A 16,431-nucleotide genomic window follows, 5' to 3' on the forward strand; every position below is an offset into this window, starting at 1 on the left:
CATTGGAAAACTATGTAAGAAAGCTTTATTGAGGTTCACTATAATATGTAAACTAGTTCATTAGTTAAATAGAAAATCATCATGGTCAGGTTAATAAATATTCTCTTAAATGTGCTCAAAGCAAGCAATCTGATTATAGCTAACTCCTATTGCAAATATCATTATTACTCCGTGTGTGTGTGTGTGTGTGTGTGTGTGTGTGTGTGATATTGTATTGGCAATGCGTGGAGTCATGCAGGGAAAAAGCACTTGGCTCCCTGGGGCAAACATGGAAAGTTAACCCTATAACTTACTGATACCTAAGCAATCCCTTTCATCTGAGCTGAGATTACCTGCCAATACTCTCTTCTCCTTCGGCCGTGAAGTCCTGTGAAAGCTCCTAGAACATACACTTCATTCTCTTCTTTTCTTAACATTCTGTAGCTTAAATGACAGCAGAGATCTTTGTGACAGACTGTAAGATTGCCTGCATTTTCAAAAAGTTCTGTGAAGTTGAACGCATCTCGGGAAATAAACCCGCTGAAAGTATTTTTCCGGACTGGGAATGGTTTGATGGTTGTGGCATAGGCACTCCAGTCCACGGCTGTGGGGTAGGCAGGAGAGGTTCGAGGATGCGAATCCACTTCCGAAAGAAGGAGCTTTCCCAAGTCTGTTTCCATATCATAATGGTACACTCTGGGCGAATGCGGTGCATAAATACCACTGCCTGCGAAGGGAAAAGGAGTCTTCTTAACACAAAAACAACACTGCCAGTTTCCCCATCAGAACTGAGCACCTGGTCACGTCAGTCACCACGTTGGTCCCACGAGACAGCACACAGCTTCTAGTTACAGGGAACACCCAAGCGCTTCTCCTGCTCTCTCTTGAAGGAGCATCATAGACTTCGATGTCTGGTGTCAAATAAACTTTGACTATAACAGGAATGTTTATGAGCATTATGGAAAATTGAAACAAATATAAAAATCTTTGTATTTGGGAGTACATGAAAGGTAGGGAGCGGTAATATAAAATTCTCTTCTGTTCTCCACTACGTTGGTGTTTCCATATCGCTCCCAAGTTTTTCAACACTCTTCTCTCCAATGGGGAGGTCTAATTCCTTTCCCTTTGAGTGCAGGCTGGACTTTGCAACTCACTTCTAACCGATGGAACACGGTAGAAGTGACGGTGTGTGATTAATAAAAAAAAAGCAGTGCAGCTCTTTCTCTCTCCATCTATCTATTATCTATCTATCTATCTATCTATCTATCTATCTATCTATCTATCATCTATCTAAAGAAAGTCAGCTGCCATGTCATGAGGATACATCACACAGCCTATGGAGAGGCCCAAGTGGCAAGAAATGAAGGTCTCCTGCCCATAGCCCCTGCGGAACTAAGGGATCCTGCCCATACAGCCATGGAGGAAGCCCTCCAGGAAACAGGCCTGCCGGCCCCAGTCAAGGCTTCAGATGACTACTAGCCCAGCTAAGGGCTTGACGGAACCCGAGGAGACAGTCTGAGCCAGGATCACCCGCCAAGCTAGTCCCAAGTAGTGACAGAGAGAAAAAGTGAGATAATAAATGTTTGTTGTTTTAAGCTACTTTTTACTTTGAAGGTAAATTGTTCCAAATAACATATCAATTAATACGCTCCTTCTGTTCTTTGGCAATGTTTGAGCAAAGCATGTTTACTTCCATGCTTTGCCACTTACTAGCTGGTAGCCTTTGGCAAGTTACTTGCATGCTGTGCGTCTCAGGTTTCTAATCTGTAAAAATGGATGATAGTACTCATCTCTCAAAGTTGTTGTGAGGATAAATGAAATAATGCACAGAAAGGTCTTAATGCAACCATAGCTGCTCAAATCAGTCACTAGGGCCCTAGCTTAGTGGATAGAGCATCAGCCTGTGGACTGAAGGGTCCCGTGTTCGATTCTAGTCAAGCACACATGCCTGGGTTGTAAGGCTTGATCCCCAGTTGGAGGTGTTGGGGGTATTCAGGAGGCAGCCAATCAGTGATTCTCTCTCATCATTGATGTTTCTATATCTCTCTCTCCCTTCCCCTCTGAAATAAATTTAAAAAATATTCTTTTCTTCATTGGTTAAGGTATTACATATGTGTCCTTATCCCCCCATTACCCCCCAACCCCCCACTCATGCCTTCACCCCCCTGGTGTCTGTGTCCATTGGGTAGGCTTATATGCATGCATACAAGTCCTTTGAAGATGATCTCTCCCAAAAATATATTTTTTAAAAATCAGTCACTAGGCTTTGAGTGTGTGTGGGAATAGTTGAAAAATATAGTGGTTAGTCCCTATAAAGAAGCAAAAAGTTATGACAGCTCACATCTAAGGCATTAGCTTCTCTGCATTTACAAGTACTATCTGCAAACCTCATGTGGTCATAAATTACCGGTCATATTTTGTTGCACATGGTGTATATTTGCCGCAAGAAGATTAACTCTCATGCCCATAGCCCAAGCTGAGTGGAATTCAATAGCTGTCAGTAGGGGCAAAACATTCATCCACGCTGTGGGAAACAGAATGGTGTCCACATGGAAGTCTTTCACCAGGGTCACAGCAGGATCGTGGAAGAGTATATCGAAGCACGTGAAAATGCCAAACCTTCCAAAGGTGGTGTCGAAAGTCACCAGCTCCGGCTTTTCAGGGACATCAAACTGAGGCTCAGAGTAGAGGTGGTACTGTAACAAATGCATAAGACAAAACCAGGAAAAGCTTCTTTACCGAAGAGATGACTTATAAAAAATAAATAAAATACAAAACACCTCCAAAATTAGTACTGCTAGTAGATTTGGTTATGGTCAACAACAGAGACTCTACAGGCAGTGAATGAGACTGGTTATTGGAAGTAAAAGTCCAAGGAAAAGGAATACAGTATCTCTCTCTCCCGACTCCCCCACCCAGCCTGCCCAAATTAGAAGACAAATAACTTCCCATAAATTCTAGGTTAGGACTTTCTTAAAAGCTGAAGAAGCTTTTTTTAATGTTTCTAGGTGTCAGGGATGCAAATAAGAATGCTGTTATCAAATCCCTGACCCCTAGAAACATAATAGATGCACAATAAACATGTTAAGTGGATGAGGAATGCTACCTCCCTCTTTACAGTGTCCCATCCAAAATAATTTCACAGTTTTTAAAATCGCTGAAATTATAGATGAAAAGAAGTTGTCAAAACCTACAAAATCATGAAGGAAACTGTAAGGAAGCTGTTTGAAAGTTATGTGATTGTTTTATTTGTTTGTTTGTTTTTTAATCCTCACCCAAGGACATTTTTCCATTGATTTTTGGGGCTTATGGAAGAGAGTGGGAAAGAAAGAGTGAAATATCGATGTCAGACAAACACATCAATTGGTTGCCTCCTGCAGGAGCCCCCACCAGGGCCTGGGCCAGGGAGGATCCTGCAACCGAGGTACATGCCCTTGACCAGAATCGAACCTGGGACCCTTTGGTCTGCGGGCCAATGCTATCCACTGAGCCAAACCACTAGGACTGTGTTTTATTTAGAAATACAAAAATAAATATACAAAATTTTTTCTGTAGCAGTATGTGATCAAAAGCATTGAAAAAACAATTGGGTTAATATCACTCCTCTTGACTAATATTTACATTTCAACTGGGACTTCCAGCAGATTATTTCTCCACTCAAAAGATTCTGAGTGGAGAAATTGTTAAAAGATGCAATTTAAGATGCTTAGAAAGTGTGGGTGTGGAAGAGGACATATACACTGACATGCATATCACATATCCACTTAAAAGGCTGGCTCTCTCCCTGCCCAGTTTGGTATAAAATTATGGCTAAAGGTTATCTTGCTCTTTTAATTCAGAGTTTAAAGTAAAAATTTTCTGATCTAACCTTAAATTCATAAGAGGGTAATTCAGTTAACTGGTATGAAAAATAAAGGGAAAGATTGTAATTTGATAGAAAACAGGGAAATTAACTTCTGTAAAACTCATTCATACAATTTGGAAACATCCTTATATCATTTCAGTATTAAATGGTATCCAGACTACAGTCACCTTGGTATCCTTTGAATTAATATTAAAATTATGTTTTTATATACGGAATGATTTATCTCAATCATGGACTATTGCAACATCTTTCTAATAGCTCTTGACCTACATTTTTTCCCAGATTAGTTTTTTCTAAAATGTGATTTTCTTTAGTGTTTGCCTTAACAACAAATCTCTAATAACATCATATATAGGGAATAAAGCTCAAAATACTCAACACAGCATTCATCACTCATAACAGCCATCATTTTACATACCCACCCTCTCTTACCTTGTGGTAACGTGCCACCAATTGTCCCTTTGCATCATATACCACATTGGTATTGTATTGATAATAGCCATTAGGAGGACATGTGGAGTCATGAGAATTACAAGGCTTTTTGTCCCCAATATTTGCCAAGACATAGATAGAGTTGTTCTTGGCCAGGCAGCTGAGTCTTGCTTGTACTGGTGTGTGACCAAATCTAAATCAAATTTTAATGAAGACATTTCAATAAGTCAGAGAGAGAAAGACAAATACTGCATGATATCACTTATTTGTGGAATCTAAAAAGACTGAACTCACAGAAACAGAGTAGAATAGTGGTTAGCAGGGGCCAGAAGGTAGGGGAATTGAGAATATGTGGTTTAAGGGTACGAACTTGCAACTAGTAGGTAAATAAGTCTTGAAGGTCTAATGTACAGCATAAATATTATAGTAAACAATACTGTATTGTAGACTTCAAAGTTGCTTAGAGACTAGATCTTAATTGTCCTCACCACAACAAGAAATGATAGTTATATGACATGATAGAGGGATTAACTGGAGCTATGGTGGTAATCATATTGCAATATATAAATGTATCAATTTAACACATTATACACCTTATATTTGCACATGTTATATGCCAATTATCTATAATAATAAAAGCATAATATGCTAATTAGACCAGACGTCCTTCCAGACAAAGCCGGGGCTGGGAGGGAAACCTGGGTCCCGGGTGCCTGCCAGTGGCCAGAGGGAAGCAGGTGCCAGCAGCCAGGGAAAAAAGCCCTACTCTTGCATGAATTTCGTGCTTTGGGCCTCTAGTATCTCAACAATAAAAGAAATTTCAACTTTAAAAGGTATTTAGTTACTTTATATATAAACAATAATAACAATAGGACAGATAGATGGTCAATAGATACATTAAAAAATGTTCAAAATTGCCAAAACCGGTTTGGCTCAGTGGATAGAGCGTCGGCCTGTGGACTGAAAGGTCCCGGGTTCGATTCCGGTCAAGGGCATGTACCTTGGTTGCGGGCACATCCTCAGTGGGAGGTGTGCAGGAGGCAGCTGATCGATGTTACTCTCTCATCGATGTTTCTAACTCTCTGTCCCTCTCCCTTCCTCTCTGTGAAATATCAATAAAATATATTTTAAAAAAAATGTTCAACATCACTAATCACCAGAGAGATGCAAATTAAAACCACAATGAGATTCACCTCACCCCTGCCAGAATGGCTACCATCAATAAGTCAATAAACAATAAGTGCTGGCGAGCATATGGAGAAAGGGGAACCCTTGTACGCTGCTGGTGGGAATGCAGACTGGGGTAGCCAATGTGGGCAACAGTATGGAGTTTTCTCAAAAAATTAAAAATAAAACTGCCTTTTGACCCAGTGATCTCACTTCTGGGAATATATCCTAAAAATCCCAAAACATCAATTCTAAAGAATATGTGCACTCCTCTGTTTATAGCAGCATTGTTTATAATTGCCAAGATCCCATCAGTGGATGAGTGGATAAAAAAGCTAGGGTACATTTACACAATGGAATAGTACATGGCTGTAAAAAGAAGGAAATCTACCCTAGCTAGTTTGGCGCAGTAAATAGAGTGCAGGCCTGCAGACCCAAAGGGTCCTGTGTTCGATTCCGGGGGTTAAATTTCTGGATTTGATTCTGGTCAAGGGCACGTGCCCAGGTTGTGGGCTCAATCCCCGGAGGGAGATGGGCAGAAGGCAGCCAATGATCAATGATTCTCTCTCATCGTTGATGTTTCCATCTCTCTCTCCCTCTCCCTTCCTCTCTGAAGTCAATCAAAACTATTTTTAAAAAATGGTTGAATGAATGAAAAGATGAATTATTTAAATTTGACTATATTTTCTGTAAAAATGTTTTTCTTCTACTGTAGGGCTATGAAAGAGGCACTTACTAACCATATGGAAGAACCTGTCCCCCAAACTTTACTAGTTCCCATAGTTACTGTGACCTTTGACTCATCCATACATTTGCATCATATGTTGTTTTTAACAGGAAATCCAGAACTCAATCCTACTGTGAGATTAAAAACAAATGGGCCATCCCAATTCCCAAAACTTCTGTGCAGGAAGACTGTCCAGCTATTGGCCTCTTTTTTTTACACGAAATAAAATTTCTTACCAACACCATAGAGAAATCAGCTCAGGACAGGAAGGATGCGAAGAGGGAATTGCCCAAGGTCATGTAACCCAATATTCTCTTTTTTGTGTGCAGTTAATGTCTCTAAAGCCAAGAAGAGCCCTTTCCTGAAAGCCCTTATATAAATGTCAGAATAACCAGGAGTGCCTGAAGAAGTGTGGTCGCTATAATCCTCCAGCAAAAATACGGCAGAGGAATGTTAAATAAACTTCATTTGAGGTAAGAGAATGAGAGAGTATGAGAGGGTAACAGAGTGGGAGGATCTGAGCGGTGAGTAAGAATAAGTGTGACAGAGTGAGAGACCTTTCACTGAAAGGTTTGAAGTGTACGATCTGTACCTCAATAACCTCCGAGTCTTATTAGGAAGTAGGATTTATATATTAAACATACATTCATGCCTACTAAATATGTTACATTAGAACATTCCTAGATTACTTTTCTCTGGAAAATTACCTTTATGAGCCTAGGAGCATGCAAAGTTCCAAAGCATAAGTCTGATGATTCACTAGAGAGTACACAGTGAGGTCTTTCTGCCTGAGAAGCAGATTCCAATAAAATTGCAACATGGTACCTTTAAATAGAGACATGGAAATATTTTCCAAACACAATGCACTGTCTACTTCAGAAATTAATTTACTGCTTGTATCCATGAGATCCTCCTCCCCTTCATCACTAGTCCTACTTATAAATGTCCTGTTTACATATTTTCTCAAAATTGAATGAAGATATTAAATCATAAATGATTGTTCAATGGTATCTAATTGCAATTTTTTTAAATCTAACAAATGCCAAGATAAATATAACAATAACCTGCCACCAGGTACATGCTAATTCAGGATTTATCATTTTGCTGTGGTGAACATGCACATTTTAGAGAATTGCCATACTTTTGCACAAACAACTAGGACAGAGACAATACCTGTGGGGGTCTTGACATGGAATCCAGTCCACCTGAGGGTCTGGGATATCCTCCAGATAAGGGAAAATGGTTTCCCTGGTAAATTTCCATCCATAAAGTGCATCTTCTGGAGTCACGATAATTTGAGCACCCTATTCAAAACAAGTCCAATCAAAATTTTTTCTCCATGTGTAGCATAGACATTGCAACACTGCAACCTTCCACCAGATTTCATGTCCCTGCCATGAATTAAGATTAGTAGAAATAAAAGAATACCTGCTCAGCTGCCCGCTTTATCGCTTTCTCCAGAATATCTATATTCTTGTTCATAAGGAGCAAGGCATCGTCCTGAGAAACAGGTGTGTCTGTGGCCTTTGGCCGTAGGACAGCATGTTCATATACGGCAGCTATAAATGTATCCAGGGCACTGACATGCAGGATAACCAGGGCAAAAACTGCCACAGAGGCTTGAAAGGAGGAAGTGATCATGGCCAAGATCTAGAGATTTCTGAAAGTACAAGTAATATTCATGTAGCATTTATAAAGGGTGGTGCATGAGTTCTTATTTTATAATCTTATGAATATTATACCCAACCACTTTTGAGGGGAAAATACTGCCATTAAATGAATACAATAAAAAAGCATTACAAAGATTGTACAACACCTACTATGGATAAAATTTGATATCAAATTTCAATAAAAAACAAAATTCAAATGTAGTACAATTGCACCCTTTAATAGAGAGAAAACAGTAACTAAAGTAACTCTGATGTGAAAAATAATAATACAACATACCTGCTCTATCTCTTTCGCAAAGTTAGTCTGAGAGTCAAAGATACATGAAGGTTCTCTGTAAGATTAGGGTGGGACGACAATTATTAACTCAAACAGGTGACAATTTAGTCATGTAATGATCCCGACTGTTTCATGTGCTTTAGTTGTTAGGCCCACAGAACAACTCTTATTCGAGTAAACAAATCCAGTCTATTTGGGGTCCTGGGGATGAAATGGGGGCAGAGTACCTGAGATCAACTCCTGGATCTTGCCAAGCAGGACATGGCAGGTGCCCATCAACCACGAGGTGGAGATACAACAAAAACACCAAGGAACTCAAGATAGTGAGGAGCCGCTTCGAGCCCTGCCTCAGCCTGAAGGACGTCCTCGTCTGGCCTCTCTCCCAGGAATGAAATGACATTAAGTGAGCTGAGAAGTAAAGAGTTGGAAATAGCATGTACAATCACTAATAGCATTTCCTCATTGCAGCAAGGATGACACATCAGAATAAGAAGCAAGAAAAACAGTTTCTTCTTTACAAACTACTCTCTTGATAATTGTATTTAAAACAAAGGAAGAAAGAAAAGGAAGGAAGGAAGGAAGGAAGGAAGGAAGGAAGGAAGGAAGGAAGGAAGGAAGGAGAGAGAAAGAAGAAAGAAAGAAAGAAAGAAAGAAAGAAAGAAAGAAAGAAAGAAAGAAAGAAAGAAAGAAAGAAAGAAAGAGAAAGAGAAAAAGAAAAAAAGGAAGGAAGGAAGAAAGAGGATGATACTATATCTCCAAAAAGGGCATAGTGGTAAGAAACAATGTTTTTGTCCCTGTCCCCTGTGGAGGCTTTCCTATGTCTTCAAAAGATTGTTTGAATCTGCCTTTTTGGAAGGAAATGTCTGCTTGAGCAGAACCAGCCTGAACTTTATCTTTTGGTGTCAGGTCTCATGCAAGTGAGACTTGGATGGGCGTTCAGCTGCTCGGACAGCTAATGCAACTAAAACCAAGAGGAAATCTGAGAGTTATGAAATGCCATGCCCTACTGAATGGAAAGGGTTGTGACACAGGAAGTAGCCAACTGTTTTTGACCTATGGCCTCTGTAATTTCACGTGGTTCAAACTACCCTCTGCTTTCAGCTCTCAGAAGTTGAGGAGCTGCAAAAGTCCCTTTGAACTGGTAGCATGCTCCCGGTTCTTCAAAAGGAAAACAGTAACCAACTCTCTTGATGACTTTGCTTGCAAATCATTAACTTTAGTTCCCATCCAACTATGCCCAAAGTTCATTGCATTCACCGAAAGGAACTTCTAAAAATTGTTTTAGTCGGTGCTACAGACTGAATGTTTGTGTGCCCCTCCATCCCCCAAACTCATATGTCCAAACCTAATTCTTAGTGTGATGTATCAGGAAGTGGGGCCTTTGCCAAATGTTTACGTCATGAGGGAGGAGCCCTCAAGAATGGGACTCCTTCCGGGCAGGGGCGGCTCAGTGGTTGAGCATTAACCAATGAACCAGGAGGTCACGGTTCAATTCCTGGTCAGGCAGGGCACATGCCTGGGTTGCAGGCTTGATCCCCAGTAGGGGGCATGCAGGAGACAGCTAACCAATGATTTTCTCTCATCATTGATATTTCTATTTCTCTCCCCGTCACCCTTCCTCTCTGAAATCAATACAAAAATATATTTAAAATAAAAAATATATTTTAAAAAAAAGAATGGGATTCCTGCCCTTATAAAAGAGTCTGTGTGGAACTCCTTTGCCCCTTCTTCTGTGTGAGAACACAATGTGAACTAGGAATCTGGTTCTCAACAGATACTGAATCTGAACCTTGATCTTGGACTTCCCAGTCTCCAGAACTGTGAGAAATAAATGTCCATTGTTTATAAGATGTCCAGTTTTTAGTATTCCTTTATAGCAGCCCACATGGATTAAGACAGCTAGATTCAAAGATTTTGGCAAAGTAAGGATGACTGCCTTATTTTCAGGACAACAGGAATAAATCCAAAGGAGCGGATCAAAGCCCCTTGTTTGTTTGTGTTGGCAGTTATAGAAACAAGCATTTGAAAGGATAAAACAATGAAGCTGAAATCTCAGGTACTACAGAAGGAGAAAAATTAAAAGATAGTTTAAAAGTAGAAAAGTGTCAAGCTGTGGGACATTTATTGTTTTATCAAACAATATGAGGATGTTCAAATGTAAAGAAAAGTTCAAAGAGTTTGAGTCAAAACTGAGGGCCAGACCTGCAATCAAAAATCTCTAAGGATTGAGAAAATGCTCCAAGGAGTAACAGTTTTGTGGTTTAGTTTATATATTAAAATCAAAAGGCTATATGGAAGGAAGGTTATGAAATCCATTGGTGGTAGATAAGGAGGTGGGAGACCGCAAAGCAGGGAAATCTTTAAGATTGACTGAAAAATAAAAATGGAGAGATGCATACTTCTTTTACATTGGTGGGTGCTGGATAGTTAACACTTAACATATATGTCACTGTATAGAGGTATGCAGGTCAATGATAACAAAAAGGCATGGGGTGGTCTGGCCCCGGTACCAGGTGTTTATCTCTGGAGGTCTAGAGAAGAATTATTCTGGCATTCTAAGCTTATTTTCCTAGAACCACTAAAACAATGGAAAGGGCTTGTTCAATGTAAAGATTAATCTATCACATAGGCCTTAGGACATGACTTCCCACTATAACCTATGCAGTTAGGAATGTTTATGAACAGAATATCACGTGTGGTTACGTTGAGTGGGTTAGGTCTTCCGGGTAGCCCTGTTTTCATTCATCAGAGCATCACAGTAATTCACCAGTTATTCACCTTGTTCATTTTCAGTGGGCAAGGATGTCAAAAAGCATGCTTCATGCCTAAGGTAGGTAACTACTTACAGGTCTGTCTAGGTGAGGCCTGACATCCCTGGATCCTACCTGCTTTCTTCTTTCCAAGGCCTGTGGCTCCTCCAATCACCCCTGACTTCCTGTTTTAGTTTACTTTCTGGGTGGACAGCAGCTGGCCAGAGGGTTCTGCTCCCTTAGGCACCAGGAGAGGGAGCATTTGTTTTATCCTAGCCTGGCAACTCTGATTGCTGGGCTTTTCTTTCAAGCAGTCGTAGAGGCTGCTAACACAGGCCAGGTGGAATTACATGATTGCTACTGAGCAATGTCCAAATGGCCAGGGGAAGTAACAGAGCCAAAGAAGCTAGCCATTTTCTAGCCCTAAGACCTAAGTTGACTCTTACATTCACATTATATCCTTTCTCTTTAGCCCATTATTCTTTTATTGTAATGCAAATCCACTCTAGAACTTTTCTCCATGTGGACATAACTAAATTCCTGTGTGGCCCTGCATCTAATTACTGATAACTCACATGACAGGAATTTTTCTCACTTTAGTTATATGAGTCAGGATGGGCCCTAGTTGGTTTGGCTCAGTGGATAGAGCATCGACCTGCGGACTGAAGGGTTCCAGGCTTGATTCCAGTCAAGGGCACATGCCCAGGTTGGGGGCTCAATCCCCAGTGTGGGGCGTGCAGGAGGCAGCCAATCAATGATTCTCTCTCATCATTGATCATTGATGTTTCTATCTCTCTCTCCCTATCCCTTCCTCTCTGAAATCAATACAAAAAAAATACATTTAAAAAAAAAAAAGAGTCATGATGGTATTGAGTGATGGTTAATGGCATGGACACCGAAGACAGAATGTCTAGGTTTGAATCACTTCCCAGCTGGCTGAGTATGAGTAAGTAATGTGACCTCTCAGTATCACAGTTTCCCTCATCTGCCAAAGACGGTAGTATGTGCTGAATAATTTTTGCTGTTATTACTGCCTCATGCCCAGAAGATGGTGGTTCTATTGGAGGGCAATGCCCAGGGCAGCTTTGACCCAGGGCTTTAATTCTCTCTGCTCCTGTACCCACCTGTTCTTGGCTACTAATTTGTTAAAAGAACTTCAACCAGTCCATTGTCTCTGTTTTCTGATTGTTCTCTCTCTTTCTACAAAGCCTTCTGTGTCAATCTGCCCTGAATGGTTTATCCTGAAATTATTAAAAGAAAGTACATTTCCACCAGCTAATTTTGAATGTTTTCTCTCCAACTGTACCACAGATTTTCTCTCGGATCAATAATTCTAACTCCTTAATTCATTCATCACAGGATTTTTTAAACAGATACACACACAACACACACGTGCACACAACCGAGAAACTCTATTATTCATTCATTACTGTTGGGAATGCGGAATGGCACAGCCAGCCACCCTGGAAAATAAGTGTGGCAGTTTCTGAAAAAGCTACTCATGGCCCCTCCCCGTCCTGGGTGGAACAGTAAACAGGGAGATAGGGCAGAATCCCAGTGCCTCCTACATCTTGTTCCCTGTTCTTGAAGAGGACAGGGCAGTGTTGGTGGAGAGTTGAGAGGCCCCAGTGCAGGAAGAATTTCTTTTATGAGCTGTTACTTCTGATAGGCTGAGCCATTAACCAAAGTGACCACATGCAAAGACAGAGGAGAAAAGCCGACATCTTGCATTTGTCTGCTTTGAACACCCAGAATCAGAGTCATAGGCCATAGTGCTGCTAAATGGAATTTGTTTCTATGGAAGATCAATGATCAATTAATGCACAGTATATATGTGGGAGTGCTCACTCTTCTAAATTAACTCACCAAGGTCCTGAGAGCTGTGTTAGGACAAATTCCCCCGCAACAAAAATGAAGAAGTCGTGGACAGGTCTTCCTTTCCTATGCATTTCCCCCCCAATATTGCTGCTTTTCCTTAAGATATATTTTTTTTTTCTTTCAGAAGATGACAGGCATGTATGTAGTCCAATGCTGCTGCTTTGTTACTATAAGATGATAGTGCCACTTCCTAATGCATAGCCCTGTCCTCCCACTATTCGTGTTCCACATCTAGAGACAGGACCTGGCTCTTGGGAATGGACTCACCAACAACCAAGTGACTGATCTTCATCAGCTGAGTAAATAAGAGGTAAAAGGACCCAGTAATAGTGATAAAACAGAAAGCAATACAGGAAATGAATATAGCCCAAAGTGCTGAAAGTATATGAAAAAAAGACATTAATATTATGTTCAAATATTTATGTACACTGGTTTTAATTTTTTAAAGGAAAACAACTCTATAAGAATTCATACAACAATTGATTTCATGGTGGACATTTTCAAAATCTATATATATAAAAGGCTAATATGCAAAGTGTCCCCTCAGGAGTTTGACTGGGAGACCAGAAGTTGGATCGCTCTCTATGATGTGCACTGACCACCAGGGGGGGGAACAGAACATGGTGGGTGGCAGCAGCGGCACTGAGGAAGTGAGGGAAGGAGAAGGTGGGGAGGTGGGGAGGTGGGAGGCAGAGATCCTGATAGGCCCTGATCACTGGCCAGGCCTAGGGACCCTACCTATGCATGAATTTTTGCACTGGGCCTCTAATATATAATAATGTGACAACTGATTTGGTATTCAAATTTGTCTTGAATGACAAAAACTTAAAAATGAAATAATAATGTACTACTTTTTGTATTTGTCATGCTTTTTGTCAACAAGAAACAGACTTTGAATTATTTTAGTACTGATGACAAAATTGCACTAAACTCAGAAGTTGTGCTGAACCCCAAACCTTCCTAGATTGTCACCCATAACTCTCAACTAGAAACGGGCTGAAAATAGAAGAGACTGTGGATTTTCTGAGAAAACTAGTGCAAATATTTAAGATTTGCAAGTTGTTCTTAATAAAGGCTGAATAAGCAGGCTTTACTTAGTTTCCTTTGTTAATACTTTAGATGTGTTTTTCTTTCTGTCTGAATATGCTATATCTGAGTCTTACACTCCTGTGAGTTTTTCATAAATAGAGGACATATGATATTGATACCAAAGGAAAGATAACTATCATAGGACTAATCTTTGGATCATTCCTTTTTTATAAGATTGTATATAAACAGAGATATGTGTTTCTTTACTTTCACTTACTAGTAATTGTACTTAGTGAAAATTAGTTTGAAAATTATGTCAGTACTTATTATCCACCTCTTTTACCAGCTAGATTTGAGAAGGTATATTTAACATATTTAAATCCTCACAACTTAATAAGTAAATAGACTATTTCATTAATGTATGATATTTAATAGCCTATGTAAAATAATGGGTTATTTGAGGGGAAAACTAATCATGCAACTACCATACTATCCAACAGTTGCATCATTCCCAGGCAGTTATCCCAAATTATGAAGACATGTTCACACAAAAATCTGAACATTAATGTTCATAGTAGCTTTATTTGTACTAAACATAAACTGGAAATAATCCAGGTGTCCTTCAATGAATGATAAAGCAAGCTGTAGACCAGTATCATGGAATATTCCTCAGCAATATAAAGAAATGAACGATAGATACATGAAACAATGCAAATGAGTCTTAAGAGCACTGTGCTGAATGAAAAAAGGCCAATCCCCAAAGTTAACAACATAAATATGTGATTCCAACATCCTTGAAATGACAAAACTATAGAAATAAAGAACAAATTAGTGGTTGCCAGAGATTAAGGAAGGTGTGAGTGTGAGAGGGAACTGGATATTCTATAAAGGGGCAACATGAAGGATGGAGAATGTTCTGTATCTTTTAAAATATATATATATATTGATTTCAGAGAGGAAGGGGGAGAGAAAATATCAGTGATGAGAGAGAATCATCTATCAGCTGCCTCCTGCTCGCCCCTTACTGGGGATCGAGTCTACAACCCGGGCTGTGCCCTGACCAGGAATTGAACAGAGACCTCCTGGTTCATAGGTCGAGGCTCAACCACTGAGCCACACCGATTCCATCAATATATCCTGGCTATGATTTTGTACTATAGTGTTGCAAGATGTTTCCAATGAGGGAAACTGGGTAAAGAATATACACGACCTCTGTATATTAATTCATTTTTAAAATAAAAATGCTTTGTTTGATTTTTGAAGAGGGAGAAAGAGAAACATCTATCGCATGCCCCCTCCTGGCATGTACTTGCGTATGCCCCAACCGGGGATCCAACCTTTCACTTTTTGGTGCACGAGACAACACTCAACCAGCTGCTCAACCAATTAAGCCACACTGGCCAGGGCTTTGTATTAATTCTTACAACTGTATGTGAATAAAAAAATGATCCCCAAACTTATAAAGTTTAATTAAAAAAAATTTGTGATTTATTTGTCCTTTTTATTTTTCCTTTGATTAATTTGTATATCACATATGCATAGGTTGCAACATGGTCTTAACATAAAAGATACATTTTCTTTATTATTATTACATGCTACATTCACCCACATAAAACAGTCTCCTTTTGTTAAAGGATTCTTTTAAGCTGAGCACCTTTGTTACATTTAGAGGAATATAAACATATTAAAATATAAATAAATACAACGATTTCCTTTGATAGTTTTACCCTGTCTTTTGGTTTCAATGCTCAAAGTTCCTCTATTTTTTAACGTTTTTTTGGCCACTTATTTCAATATGACTTGCAAAATCATAAAATGAGGAAGGGACAAGGTTAGTTTCATACAACGTGTCTTTAAATACACTGGTCTCCGCGGCAGCATGTATTGACAACAACCTGTTGGGAATGGAAACAAAAAGTTCTCTCACCAGAAAGCTTGGAATCTTTGTGTTGACTTTGAACTCTCAACAGTCAATAGCGCTGGTAACGGTAATAGACGGTCGGTCCTGGGTCCTGAGCGGCACCCGGACGCCCCCCGGGTGGAGGAGGTGGGAGCCCAGCCGCTGCCCCGCAGGAAGCTGCTGGCAGATCGCCGGGTGCAATAGCGGCCTCGCGCGGCAGCGTCGGAAACTGCAGGCGCTGCGCATATCCTACCCTGGGAGGAGGAGGGGCGACCTTGCCAGAGCCTGTGCTCTGCCAAGAAAAGCACTGAAGTGGGACCAGGGCGATTTCAGCATTGAAGCTGGGCTAGGGTGACCGAGGCCTGGACCTGTTCTGCACCCCATACGAATGCAGCGGGCCGGGGTCACACTCCTTCCTGGTGTCGTTCTGGGAAACGGGGGATCTGTGACATCCCCACCCCATGCACTCCGAGCACTGGACTACCCTCTGGGGGTCTCATGTTGAAGGGAATTTGGGGGAGAGGGAGAATGAAGAGTTCATGGAATTTGTGGATATTCGATTTTGGCAATTAATGTCCAAAAGTATTCCATAACTGTCGTACTTCAAGTCGCTCTCCATCATCCTCAATCTTGGTTTTGCCATCCTTTACTTTTTTTTCTTTTCGTTTTGGTGGTGTGGAAGGGCATCACATTATGGTTTATTTGACCCTTCAGGATCTGTTTTTCTACTATCCTTCCCCACCTCACTAAGATGTAC

At 40.3% G+C, this 16,431-nt stretch overlaps 1 protein-coding gene across 2 annotated transcripts in view; it reads right to left on the minus strand.

Annotated features, from left to right (window-relative positions):
• The window catches only part of VNN2 (vanin 2), a 40,965-nt gene extending 25,115 nt beyond the window's left edge, over nucleotides 1-15,850 (minus strand). The window contains exons 1-8 of one of the 2 annotated variants that reach the window (XM_080663330.1): nucleotides 15,702-15,810; nucleotides 8,345-8,525; nucleotides 8,118-8,172; nucleotides 7,599-7,830; nucleotides 7,344-7,474; nucleotides 4,277-4,469; nucleotides 2,387-2,675; nucleotides 333-706 (exon numbers count right to left, since the gene is read on the minus strand). In XM_080663330.1, the coding sequence (XP_080519456.1) occupies nucleotides 333-706; nucleotides 2,387-2,675; nucleotides 4,277-4,469; nucleotides 7,344-7,474; nucleotides 7,599-7,811 (1,200 nt within the window). In that variant the 5' untranslated portion in view covers nucleotides 7,812-7,830; nucleotides 8,118-8,172; nucleotides 8,345-8,525; nucleotides 15,702-15,810. Of the gene's footprint in view, nucleotides 1-332; nucleotides 707-2,386; nucleotides 2,676-4,276; nucleotides 4,470-7,343; nucleotides 7,475-7,598; nucleotides 7,831-8,117; nucleotides 8,173-8,344; nucleotides 8,526-15,701 lie in introns of both variants that reach the window. The other variant, XM_080663328.1, reaches the window with a different exon arrangement.
• Between the last annotated feature and the right edge of the window lie 581 nt (nucleotides 15,851-16,431).

Source organism: Plecotus auritus (assembly GCF_963455305.1).
Source record: "Plecotus auritus genome assembly, chromosome: 4".
Lineage (NCBI taxonomy): Eukaryota > Metazoa > Chordata > Mammalia > Chiroptera > Vespertilionidae > Plecotus > Plecotus auritus.